The sequence below is a fragment of the Priceomyces carsonii genome, assembly GCF_900007245.1.
Source record: "Priceomyces carsonii strain CBS4050 genome assembly, scaffold: Debaryomyces_carsonii_scaffold_2, whole genome shotgun sequence".
Taxonomy (NCBI): domain Eukaryota; kingdom Fungi; phylum Ascomycota; class Pichiomycetes; order Serinales; family Debaryomycetaceae; genus Priceomyces; species Priceomyces carsonii.
The window spans coordinates 1,864,198-1,877,932 of NW_026946675.1; the positions used below are offsets into that span (position 1 = coordinate 1,864,198).

General features: G+C 37.6%; 4 protein-coding genes across 4 annotated transcripts; 2 read left to right on the plus strand and 2 right to left on the minus strand.

Annotated features, from left to right (window-relative positions):
* Positions 1 to 360: 360 nt before the first annotated feature.
* PRCAT00002453001 (uncharacterized protein) lies at positions 361 to 3,165 on the minus strand (the record flags this gene model as incomplete). The annotated part of the gene is made up of 1 exon (XM_062952314.1): positions 361 to 3,165. One exon carries the CDS (start codon positions 3,163 to 3,165, stop codon positions 361 to 363), a length of 2,805 nt encoding a protein of 934 aa, XP_062809229.1.
* Positions 3,166 to 6,499: 3,334 nt separating this feature from the next.
* On the minus strand, positions 6,500 to 8,173 carry HGT13 (Hgt13p; the record flags this gene model as incomplete). The annotated part of the gene is made up of 1 exon (XM_062952315.1): positions 6,500 to 8,173. One exon carries the CDS (start codon positions 8,171 to 8,173, stop codon positions 6,500 to 6,502), a length of 1,674 nt encoding a protein of 557 aa, XP_062809230.1.
* A 2,030-nt stretch (positions 8,174 to 10,203) lies between these two features.
* Positions 10,204 to 11,211, plus strand: PRCAT00002455001 (isopenicillin N synthase family dioxygenase; the record flags this gene model as incomplete). Its single annotated transcript, XM_062952316.1, has 1 exon — positions 10,204 to 11,211. The coding sequence occupies one exon, from the start codon at positions 10,204 to 10,206 to the stop codon at positions 11,209 to 11,211; it is 1,008 nt and encodes a 335-aa protein (XP_062809231.1).
* Positions 11,212 to 11,681: 470 nt separating this feature from the next.
* PRCAT00002456001 (uncharacterized protein) lies at positions 11,682 to 13,427 on the plus strand (the record flags this gene model as incomplete). The annotated part of the gene is made up of 1 exon (XM_062952317.1): positions 11,682 to 13,427. One exon carries the CDS (start codon positions 11,682 to 11,684, stop codon positions 13,425 to 13,427), a length of 1,746 nt encoding a protein of 581 aa, XP_062809232.1.
* Positions 13,428 to 13,735: the final 308 nt, after the last annotated feature.

A 13,735-nucleotide genomic window follows, 5' to 3' on the forward strand; every position in this document is an offset into this window, starting at 1 on the left:
ATTTGCAACCGATTTCGTTTATTCTCGTCTATTGCACCCAAGAACTATGGAAACATTACCTTATCAATTATCAACTAGTTGGTAAAGGTTAGAATTTCATCTCTCATACTTCATTTGAACCAGATTCGTCATTTTTCTTACGGAAATGGTATCATGTCAGTTATCATCTAGCTCGGAAAAGGATTTATCTCTCATACTTCATTGATTTCTAATTCCCCGTCAAACTCTCCAGAACTAATAGGTAAGCTTGTTGCTTTCTTTATAATGCGAAGTGATTTCAAAGGTGTATCATTCTTTACTACGGATCAAGAATTAACAATTAATTGGTCCTATATAAAATATAATTAAGCATTAACAAATTTAACTCCATTCACCTTTACGTGGGCCAAAGTATCCACCTTCAGCATGTAAAGTGGCATTCAAGCGAGGGGCACCCATTGCCCCGTCTACGCCTTCATAAATAACATTATTTCCCCACCATGAAATTGACTTATCATGGTAAAAAACTGAAAAGAAGATAATAACAGAACTGAAAGCAACCCCTGCTTGCACTCCACCATAGAAAAGATAGTTATATTTTATCCACCATGCCGTATACCTATTCTTCAAATACCACATAAATCCAATGGCCCAGTAAAGACCTGGCGTGTAGTATGATAAATTGTAGGGTGCTGCGGCAGAGATACCACCTAACCACAAAACTGGTTGAAACAGTGTCGTCCACTTTCTTGGAGCATACCATTTGAAGGCAATACAAGGGAACACCAAAAGAAAACCTATGAGGAAACAATATTTAAGAATAGGGTAGAGCAGCGCGAAAACAGTTTTTGGCCCAACAAGGCCAAAAACGACAGCATCATTAAAATATGACCTAGTTGACGGACAAGTCATTCTGTTCGGAGCAAGGGCTAAATCTGGATTGCAAAAATTCTCCATTCCTGTTTGCCATCTTATAAGTCCAATCGTAATGAAAACATTAATAATGCTAGTGAGAAGCTGTCCTCTGAACATTGCTCTTGGTGGGACTTTTGCATAATGTGCTATCTTCTGGTTGCTCAAGTAGTTTTGACATTGTTCAGGAATGTAACTTCCAAAGAGCTTCATAAGGATATAAGCAATTATGTGCCCTCTCAATGCGTACCCAATAACAATCTCTACGACACCAATCAAGGTAATAAGGGAGCCTGTAACAGCTAAGAACTGAATTGTTGGAATCATCACAACTAGACTGAAAAACAAAGCAAAAAACAAAGCCCAAACGGGAGTATCAGTTTCATAACCACGAATGCTTGCAATGCCACATGCAAGAGCTGAAAAAAATACAATTAAGAACCACCATTCTGGGGCCTCGGGATAAACTGAGTTCATACGGCAAAACGGGTCCTTATAGTTTGACATCGAAGTTCCGTTTCTCTTAAGGGATTTGCATAAAACCTTAAAACTACGAGTGAATGGTTTCCAAAATTCCAATATCATGTACAAGAATAAAAATGGAACCGTAGCATATCCTGCTCCTGTTGCAACTAAGTTCCAAGCCCCATAAAATGGTAGGCTGTAATCCTTAAGGGCCTGTTCATCAAGTCCTTTATCAGTCAACACCCTGGAAGTATCATAGGCGTTGCCTTGGTTATCATACAAGCCATTGCTGATTAGTGGTATATAACCAGTCCACTTATAATTTGAATAATATAATCCCAAGGAAGTAAATGCTGTGATAACAACTCCAATATAATTTTGTATAGTATTGTAAGCAGGACTAACCAACGGCAGAGACATGTTCCACATAATATTGAAATCAAATGTTGTGATAGGGTTAAGTCCAATCCCGCCATTAAAACCTACAATATTATCAAGATTCACGTTATCTTTACTGATCCATGTCATCCAACTAAATTGAGATAATGCTTGGAATAAGTAGTCAGGGACCCAAAAATAAATGAATGAAGCAATAAAGCAGTAGAAGAAGAAGCGGTATCTTGATATCTTCCATCCAAACAAGTTCTCCTTTTTCTCAATTGACATCAAGGCCTGGTTCACTGCTTTAGTTGGTATAATCAAAGGCCAGATTTGCTCATAAGGATACACAAAAAAACATCTCAAAAGTCCTGCAAGACCAAGGCCCATACATGTAAGAGATAAACCTAACAAAATACCGTATCCCCAGCCTGCCCACGACTGATAGTAGAAGTATTTGGACGACTGAATCATAAGAGCCTGATATACAAAATTGGCCCCACCTTCGACAATAAAGATCAAGGTAGCAAACATTTGCTCCTTTGCTGTCCACGGCCCTGGATTTAATTCAATTTTATAATCTTTGTAAAACCTAATGGTCCAAGCTGGGACGATTTTGGCCCATAATAAACCACATGGGTAAATAAAAACCTGAACCACGACACCCGATAGACTAACCGAAGGCTGTCTGGCATTGAAATAAGTATTAATAAAGGCACCAATTCCTTGCCAAATTATAGAGATGACGTAAGCCCTAAATGTTTCACAGAGCTCATTAGGGTCATCGAAAGGATCACTAATGGCACGGATCTCTGGATAAGGCGACCAGAAAGCAATCAACGAAGCCTCGATACGTGCATCAAATTCCCAATGTTCTAAGTCTTCAGAGTCGCCATCATTGACTTCATAATCATGGATCTCTTTAGCGGACTCTTTTATTCCCAGCTCCTTGTCACCACTCTCCTTCTTGAGCGCTAAGTCGAAATTGGTTAGTGTACCCTGCTCGCACTTTGCAATGATCTTGCAGTAACGTTCCCATAAACCTGTTGGAAAGTTGATATCATGTTCATGAACTGGAAGCGCCTCCTTCAAGATCTCGATAGCCTCTGAGACACTTAGAGCCTGAAGCTGTTCCAACATAAACAGAGCTACTAAAGGAAGATCCTCCATGTTTTCTAGATGATTCAAATCATATCTCTTTAGAGCTCTGTATTTCTGTTCTTCAGTCAATTCATCTGCGACTTCACCCAATGATATCTGAGTAGATCTTGCCACTTGCAAATCGATATCTTGAGTATTCTTCTCCAAAGGAACTCCATTATTGTTCGATATAGTTTTCGATATAGCCTCTAGAGCAGCGTTCCCTGTACCTTCCGATATCATACCCGTCCTAGGCTCAGACTGGGATTTCGAGAAGTATTTCTTAAACATAGCACTCTTCTTATGTCAACTTCAAATTACAAGGAAGGAAGAGATAATTTATCCATCTTATAATTCAGGGTACGGTTCTTGGTGAGACGGCTCTAAGTTGTTGTCACCGTGACTTTAAAGCCAAGTTATAGAGAAGGAGTACGCTTACAATCGATACGACATGCGAGCAATATTAGTCTGCTTGAAGTACAGTCTTCAGGCAGTGAGGAATGCATGCCACTGTTAGTTTGGTCCCCTATAACCGAGAGTTGAGAGCCGTGAGTTAGAACGGCTACCATTTTCCGTCAAATGTAACAAATCAACAAATCCAATTAAACACAGCTTTTTTATCAGCAACCTAATCAGGTTTCCATCACAGGATAGTCAGCATATTTCTTTGATCAGCCTCCTTCATCCAGATTTTCACATTGCACAAAATATTAAGCCACTTTGTGGTAGAGTGGTCGAATTTTGTGCGTAAGAAGGAAATTAGTCCCTGGAGATATGTATATGGACCCTACGGCCACTTGCTAGAAATACAACACACAAAGAATGTTGTCTCTCGTTTGTATTGCAACATGGCATCCACACAAGGCAAAAATTGTTGTACTGGTAACACCTTTAGTGCTTTATCGCAAGACGAATAATCAGAACAATAGAGACCAAGAAGCCAAGATTCCGGCTTATCTCTTCTCAATTAATTGTCTAGGAATGTGCATATTGAGATGCGCAAGAAACAAGAATTATCTATTGTCGATGGGAACATACATTTTCCGCGAATTACCGCCTCGACACCCGATTTTGATAAGCTTCAATACAAAAGAAACTAAAATGTAGAAGGGTGCTCATGATCTGACTGGATACTTGAAGTTCTTAATAGCACTTCTTCATCTCGTAAATTGTAAAAGCACTTCTCTTACCCAATGGCACCAAATTGTATTTCAAGTTCATTCTAAGTGAAACATTGTTTTGCTACAATTGATGAAGCCTTGATACCACATCCCAAATAACAAGAGACGAGCCCAAGCTATTTCCATTTTTACAACCAACTCCTGAGATAGTTAATCATTCTGTTGTCAGCCTCATTCTCAATATTCTTTGCACCCTTTCAAGTTTATACGTCGCGGCTTAGATATCGCTTAGACATCGCTTATAGAGCTCACTGCCTCAGGATATTAATTGACAAGTTAGTCATGTATCCCTCACCTGAGCCTCACCTGAGGAGATTGCAGTAACTTATTATTCCAATAGAACGATGCTCCCGAACTGCCAGCTTTGAATTCTGTTAGAGGTAGCGGCCAGGTTGGTTGGTGGCTCTTTAAAGTCACAGATCTTGCCAATGATCCTCTTAGGTTTAAAGTTTGTATTCTATAGTACCCGTGCTATATTATACTGTGTTTGACTATTACGTGGTAATTATCCATGGTTTAAAGCATACTGCAAAACAACTGAACAACATTGCTCACGTAGTTTTTGGATTCTTACAAATCAGTAACAATATGATATATGCAGACCTCCATTTGGGTGTACCTCCGGAGTTATCATAAGTAGCTGTCGATATAAAGATATCATGGAGTTTCTGACATGCAGCAAAATTTTCAAAATATGAACAATTCAGATTACGAAAATACTCTTAAAGGTGGTCTCTCGAAGAACAGAATATTACTAAGTTCGGTTTTTTTTCTTATTGTTATTGCGCCAATGTAAGAAAATCTTAACGACGAAAAGTCCCATATTATAGTCGTCCAAATATAAACGGCGAAGATGTGTTCCGTAAGAGCATTACAATATTAAGGGTGTATCAGAGACTTCTTTATACGCTAGTAACATGAATAATGGTCGAGTAAACGAGATTATCGATTCTAAAGAATAAGTCTCTGAAAGTTATATATCGTCATTGCTTTTTAATCAAGACTATCGGAGGCGGAGAAACTATTCCATAGTGACTCGCTTATATCTTTACTCTAAATAAAAAATTAAATTTTGCAAATCATGACTAAATGACTACTCATTTCTGACCTCAATTAAAGCTTTTCTATGCGTGACAAGAAAATTCGAAAGTAATTTGATTGTTCTGAGAGTATTTTTTCCTCCTCATGGGAAAGGGCTTGTCCTCTATTCTTTTAGATTCCCATAGGGGGCTAACAGCTCGCTACTTTAAAACCTTGAGGGTATACATCGATTTCGAGAATACAAGTTCAATCATAAATTAATGATTACAATTACAAGATTCGTCCCTAAGCACAAGGGAATTTGTATATTGTTAGTCAGATAAAGTAAGCAAAGATTTAAAAAGATTTTGCTTCAGCTAGTACTTTAAATGTGGGTGTAAATCTGACCAGGCTTTTAGAAGTTCACGAAAAGTGGATTTGTTTTTAAAGATAGCTTTATCTAAAGCACATAAAATAAACTGAATGCTTATCGATTAGAACTAAATATATTTGGAATGTATTTTAAAAGTCAATTAATGTTCATTTGACCAACTTAACCTCATTATCACTACTTTTATGAAATCTTTGGTTTATTTTCGATATCTTCATTATTACCTCTTTATAACCTCAATCAAAAATAACTTTCTCATCCTGAAAGCTGAAATTATCTTAATAGTAGTGATTTGAACAGCACGAACCTTTTTCTTTCGAAGCATTTCCCTTTCTCTTCAAAGAAAGCTGAAGATCAATATCAGAAAACAGAGAAAAATAAAATAAAACCCCCCAAATAAACGACCTATCTCAACCACCAACTCCGAAGATAAAATTTTATTTACCTTCAATAATTTAAAGTGACATGAATAATTTATAACAGTATATCCTCTCAGATTAGAGTAGTATTCTATAATCATGGACTGAAAAAAACTACTAGTAACTCACTCACTACTTAAACGATCTGAATACGGCTGCAAATTTCGTAGTAGTATGATATTAATTTGGGTATACGAGCTCCCATGCTTCAAAACGGCTATAAGTGCCAATAGAGTAATCTTATAATTATATAATGGAATAAGCTAATAAGAGTGATGAATCGTGTCATTCTTTTTTTTCTCTACTCTGAGCTCAGATATGAAAACATTGCTCAAAGAAAAAGTAAAGTATACTTATTTATGTTAATGGTTTTTCCAATTTTTAAATGCCCGTATCTAGGATTATTGTCTTTTTTCTTTCTCTAAGGCTTAGTGGTTTCCAATGGATCTCATCACGAAAATAGATATTAAATATTTTAGATATTATTACTTCACTAAGCTCAAAGTAGAAAATTTATTTCAAGATAATATTTATCTAAAGTACACAAATAAACAGTTCCTCATCAAATGTAGAATTAAATAGAAATTTGAACAATAGCAACACTGTCACAGCTTTTAACCCATCAATTCCTCTTCTCTCACAGACACCTTTTCATCATGCTCAAAAGAACCCTTGGGCTTATCCTCTATGTCCTCGTTGTTATTAGCACCCGCATGCATGTAGGGCAAATCATTCGCAATTTGTACAACTTTCCAAGGTTGATTAACTGGACATTGTCCAAATATGATGTCCATTTCCTCCAAACTTCTGCCTTTGGTCTCCGGATAAAGGAAATAAACGACAGGAACCATCAAGGCATTGATCACAGCAAATATTGTATAAGTGTACGGCCCAATATTAGTGAAAGCAGGGGGTGTTATCATAACAATTAGAAAGTTGAAAATCCAGTTGGCAGCAGTTGATAATGCAGCACCGGGTGCTCTGATACCCAAGGGAAGAATCTCCGGCGGAACTAGCCAGGTTCCTCCCAAGTATGTTATACCAAAACATGAGTTAAAGACGAATAAAAATACAGCGGAAGCTATGGCGGCTTTAGAATCCTTATCTGGAGAATCAAGATTTTTAAAATCTGGATTGGCCTTCCAGTTCGTTGCTGTTAGTATAGCCATTGTAACCGACATTCCCACTGCTCCCCAAATTAACAAAAACCTTCTTCCTAATCTTTCAATTGTCCAAAACCCAATCAACGAAGCGAGAAAATACTCAGTTCCATTACAAGCAGCCAAAATTTTAGACTGCTTAGGTGGCATTCCGATATAAACTTCAAAAATCGTTCCCGCATAGTACGTGATAAGGTTAATACCGGAGATTTGTTGCATCATCTGAACGCAGAAAGCTAAACAAGCCCTGTGGAAGTTCCTTTTTTCGCCTTGAGTGAACAAACTTTTAAGTGAAAACTTATCCAGCCCACTATCAACTTCAGTTGCTATGGATTGTTTAACTTCATCGATTTGTGCGTTGATCAATGGGTCATCATCTGGTAAATCATACATTGCTGAAAAAACTACTCTTGCGTCGTTTTCTCTGTTCTTCTTCAATAACCACCTAGGTGATTCAGGGAATTTAAGAATGCATGCAATAAGAATGAGACCAAAAACACATTGAAATGCAATAGGAAATCTCCACGAAACGTCGTGAGTGGGCCCTTCTCTAGCAAAGTATAATGCAAAGTCAACCCAATACGATATCGTGATACCCAACGCGATTAAGCTACCTTCCATCATAATAAGCTTACCACGCATGTGAGATTTACTTGCCTCCGCCTGCCAAACTGGAACAGTAGAAGTGATAAAACCATTGCCGATACCAGTCACAACACGAGCAACTATGAAATGGGCCAATGTATAAGCACAGGACTGTAAAGCACCCCCAATCGTCATTATGATTGCCCCCAAAAATATTATTCTCAATCTACCTAATTTATCACCCAAATATATTGTCGACAAGGCTGAAGACATACAACCGAGTTCATATAACGCAATCACAAAACCTTGTAAAGTTGACCTGCTAGGATTATCTTGCACATCGATTTCTGGGAGTGTATGCCTGAATGATTCTAGGGTTAGCAAACTGCCCATGACACCCTGATCATACCCAAACAATAAAAAACCAACACCAGCAATTACAGATACAGCGAAATTTAACCTAGGACCACGCATACCCATGAAGGAATGCATAGTCTCGTGTTTAGCACTAGGGCTCTTTTCCAAAGAACTTGAAGACGACATATTTAAATAGAAACCCAGCCAACTACTTATACACCTCTTTCTGCTTATATAACTTATCACAGTTGTCTTCTCACCTAACTGAAACGTGAAAAAAGTAAATAACTAATCTAAGAATCTTCTGATCAAAGTGTTAGTATGAGAACTGAAGAGCCTCGAGGAGAGCAAAAATGACCATATATATATACATTTGGTAGAGCGTGTAACTGGCAATATCTTATTATGTAATTGTACGTCTCTGTGTAATTAAAATCTTGTCGGGGTGCACTTCACGAATGCAGCAATTGCCTGGTATTGTGCTAAACATATCACGCGCATTATGACGCACGGCTCTGGACAGGAATGGTGGGGATGTTTTCTAAAAAAATGGTGGGGAAAATGCGACGATCGAAGCATCCTGGAATTATTTTCTAGCAGAAATAGTCATTGGACCCTACTCTCTTGATGTAGTTCGGTATAGCCTTCTACTTTTCCGTGTTCTAAATTTTCACTTGAAGGGTGGTCCTCTCTTGTTTTCTTTGCTTTTATGTAGAGTGGCGTTCCATAGAACTTATATTATTCTTTTGAAGGTTACAGTACGGCAAAACTTACGGCCAAAGTCGGCGTTCCGAGCTCATGGCAGGTCAACATGCAGTAACGTGGTTGACATTATTACAATAATTCCTAGTATGCTACCAGCAGTGATACATATATGGCACTAGGAAACTTAGAAGTTAGAGTGAAGTGTCGTAAAACTCGCTAGTTATTTCGAGATGCATAGGGATTGATGGGGGACATCTACAATTAATGAGATATAGCAGTTTCTCCCATGGCAGATGCGCGAGTAGTTGTTACTATTGGTCAAATTGTGGGGACATTGTTTTTGTCATATTTCTCTATTACTGCATGTAGTCACTATTCTGATTCAATGTTTCACTTTCGCAGTTAAGCATTGCTACGCACTGGTTGAGCGTAAGAATGCTTGCCAAATGGGGCACTCGAGGGGGGCCTCCGTCACATCACATAGCTAAAGTTGAGGGGTCGCTTGTGACCAGTTGGCCCTAAGAAGCTAAGGACCTTCCCTTTATTTCATCAAAGGAATATTACCGAACATACTTTGAAGCAACGGTATTCCACGTATTCTTGGCATGCGTTATGTGAATTGGTTCTCAGAGTAAACAAAATGTCAACTTGAAAGAGACAATAAACAGATTCAGGCAGCATCCGCATCGAAGATCTCTTAATTGAACTTTGAACTTGAGCACAGAACTCTCCTCTAACTACACCCTCACATAATGCTCATATTGCGTCCACGTTTAACACTATTCATATACTTTGCCTAAATGTCTGACATCCCCCATAATGCAACTAATATATGAAGACAACGACATGGTTATCCTTTTTTCTTTAGATAATCACTTCTCGTATTCAAGGATGCTGTGTCGAGATCTAGAATCTTATTTGAGAAAAGCAAGTATGGCAGTCATGCATTCTACGAGACGAGTTACTAAGCGATAAGCAGTTCGCTTGTGAGGCTTCAGCAAAGTCATTTACTTCTATGCTAGTTAGGATAAATATACTCATTGAAAGGTGATTTCAAATTCGCTGTTGCAATCTAACAGCCCTACATGTTATAAATCCTCCTTAGGACAATTCTTAATTCGCGTTCTTTCATGAACTAAAATTATACGCATTCAATATGGGCTTGAGCAAAAATAGGGTTCACTTATAATGATATATCGCTAGTTCATGATTATAATGGTTCCATCGGAGTTGAAACTATGGCAGATCAATAACGTTTTATAGAGACTTTATAAGAGAACCTGTCGAAAGGGAATTCATATTTATAATAATATAGATTGTACATTAATTTTTCTTATTTATATACAGGTCAAGATCTTGCCCACCGAGATATGCCCATTTAGGTATGTGTAGTAGATATACGTTGAAAAGTAAGCATTACGGAGGAATATAAAAAATGATCACCGCTTGTAGTATTAATTCATTTTTCTTATTTTTATTCTGAGTAATCCTTTAGCAGCGATATTTAGAAAATGCCGATATTAAAAAATACAGAGACTGTCCCAGATATTCCAATCATTGATTTTGAGCCATTTCTAACTGGAAATGCTCAGACGAAAACAGAAGTTGGTAAAAAGATGGTCCAAGTTATGAAAGATGTTGGGTTTATGTATCTTATAAATCACGGAATATCCTCAATTATGATGGAAGAAGCATTTGAATTTAGCAAAATGTTCTTTGCTTTATCAGATGATGAGAAAGCAAAATGTGCTCATCCTGCAAATGGAGCACATCACAGGGGTTGGTCTGCACTTGGGAAAGAAAAAGTTGTTCAAATGGTTTTTGGTGAAGATGAAATCTCTGAATTGAGAAAAAGGCCCGATGTGAAAGAGTCTTTCGATTGTGGAAACGAAAATTCGATGTACTGCAATTTTTGGCCCGAAGAAGACGCAATCCATGGATTCAAAGGTGCTTGCATAGGATACTTCAAGGCTTTCGATGATACATCAAAGTTAATACTCCGTGCTATAGCTATAGGAATGGGTCTTGACGAGGAATTTTTTCTTCCATACCACTCCGATTCTGATAATCAGTTGAGATTATTACACTATCCACCAACCAAGCAGGAGGATTTGCAAAATGGAAAGGCTGAAAGAATTGCAGCACACACTGATTTTGGAACCTTAACAATGCTTCTTCAGGACGAGTGTGGAGGTTTAGAAGTTGAAAATCCTCACTCCCCCGGGTCATTTATATCTGCACCTTTCATAAAAGATTCACTTATCGTAAATATCGGAGACTTCTTAATGAGGTGGTCTAATGATCAATTAAAATCAACTTTGCATAGGGTAAGGTCCCCTCCAAAGGATTCTGAAACAGGAATTTCCAAAGTCAGATACTCGATTCCTTTCTTCGTCTCCTGTAACAAAGATGTAATTATTGACTGTCTTCCAGGCACTTTCTCAGAGAGTGAACCCAAGAGATATAAGCCAATAAATTCTTTAGATTATCTAAGCATGAGACTCAATGCTACGTATTAAATATATATGAGATTCAATATACAAATTTTAAATCCTAGAGAACGCATCAACTACTGAAAATTTGTAAGAAGAATTTGGAGCAAGTCCAAAGGAAAAAAAAAAAGAAAAAGTCAAATTTGATTCCATATAATCTTATAGGGCTCAATTATTTGTTTCTATGCTTTTGTTTGGTTTTGAAAGCTAATTTGAGTTACCATCTTGAACAGAAATAAACTGCTGCAAAATAAATCCTTATAGATTATATGCAGGTATTTATTCCTCCACCAAGATATTCCGCGCTTGGAAATGTTATCTCCTTGAGATACGTAACTTTGAAAATTGTATTGTGGTGGGCGCTGGATAAGGAGACTTTAATTTACTGTTAATTGATTCGCTTGATAGAGATAAATTAATAGCCAAATGTATAAAAATGGCATATTCTTCTATATGATATACTATCCTTAGAAATCTTACTAAAGATACAATTGGAAATGGAAGAATCCCAGAAATCTTTGGAAAAGAACGAATCACTTTTCGAAGATAAACAACAAAATTCTAACTTTTGGATTAGATTAGGAAACAGACTCGAAGTGCCAAAGGATGCTGAGGATGAGTACTATCAGAACGATAAGCTAACAAATCGAGATTTAATTCCAATCCCGCTAGAAAGAAGAAAATGGAGTGCTTTAACTTTTTTTTCTTATTGGATCGTGGAAGGAGTCTCTATATCTGGTTATACTACTGTATCTTCTTTAGTTGGATTTGGTTTATCTGTTCGTCAGTCCCTTGGGTGTGCTGTAGCAGCAGGTATTATATATGGTGTCATGGCTGTTATCATGGGATGGATTGGATCTCATCATCACCTAGGTTTTCTGGTTTTTTCTAGAGCTACTTTTGGAATCAAAGGATTTTATTTCCCAATAATAATTCGTTGCATTACTGGCGTGATATGGTTTGGGGTTCAAAGCTACTATGGTGGTCAAGCGGTACGCGTCGTGATAGCCACAATGAATCCGAGTTTTGCTACTTGGAATACATTTGCTAAAACGTCAGGTAATATATCATCTGCTGACTTCGTAGGCTTGGTGATTTACATGATACTAATTCTTCCTTGTATCTTGATCCCACCAGAAAATTTGCATAATTTATTCAAAGTTACCTTCGTTATGGTATTTAGTTCAATGATGGGTATGCTTATATATGCTATGCATACAAATTCTGGCCCTGGTCCAATGCTTACTGCAAATTCCTCTGATTTAAATTCAAGAGGTGCCTTGGCATGGGCTGTGTTACAAGGAATATTTTCAATAGTTGGTACTACAGGAACAGGAATCTTGGGCCAGAGTGATTGGACACGTTATTCAAAATCCAAAAATGGACCAGTTGTGGCCCAGCTAGTTGGGGCGCCAATAGCTGTTACATTTGCTGGACTTATGGGCGCATTGATAACTTCTGCTTCAAGCGATTTGTTTGGTGAAGCATATTGGAATCCTCTTGATTTCTTGAGCGCACTTCAGGCGTACGAAGGTAACTCCGCCAAGGCTAGAGCGGGTGTTTTTTTTGCTGGGTGTGGTTTCATAGGTCAACAATTGGCTATAAATCTACTCTTAAATTCAGTTTCCACTGGTATGGACATGTCGGGCTTATTTCCTCGTTTCTTGAACATTAGAAGAGCATCTTATATTGTGGCCGCTATCAGTATATGTTGTTGTCCTTGGTATTTACAATCGAGTGCAAAAGTGGTCATTATTTTTGGGAATGGCTGGGGATGCTTCTGTTCGTCTTTAACTGGAATCGTTATTACCAAATACTACTTTATTTATAAGAGAAAAATTGTTATCTCTCATTTATACAGAAGTGATAGTTCATCTGTCTATTTCTTCCATGGAGGAATTGACTGGAGATCTATTGTCTCTTGGGTCTTGGGAACAGTATTTTTGATGCCAGGATTGGCAGCAGCTGCTAATGATAGAGATATGGGCTTTTGGAATTGGATATTTAAGTTATCTTATCCATGGGGAATTGGTATCTCTAGTATATCCTTAATGATTTTACATTTTCTTTTTCCAAAAATGGAAAAGCCGCTAAGCGATGCAGTAGACGATATTTACACTGGCGATGGAAATTTGGTATCTGAATATTTGAAGGATGATCAATCTAGTACTGTGCAGACGCAAGACATGGATGATGTTTCAAAGCTGAAATGTAAAGTTCGAACTATTACTAGGGAGGTTTAGATATTAATAAACAAATCTCTTTTACATACTCAATTCTATAGTATTACAATTGTAACATTTGGTAGATACCAATCTGAACACTTTAGCAATGAATTATATTTCACAAACTTTTGACGTTTGGCTTCCTAATAGTATATTAATCCTGAGGGGTGCGCTGATAAGGGAATATCTCCTCCACCAGTGACATCCTAATCGGGTAAGAAATGCGACCCGAGTATCAAGTGCATTCTTTGATATTTCGCTACTTTTACTGCCCACCAAGATATAAACTATATAAGCTTCGGTGAATATTAAATTACTCTCTTAAC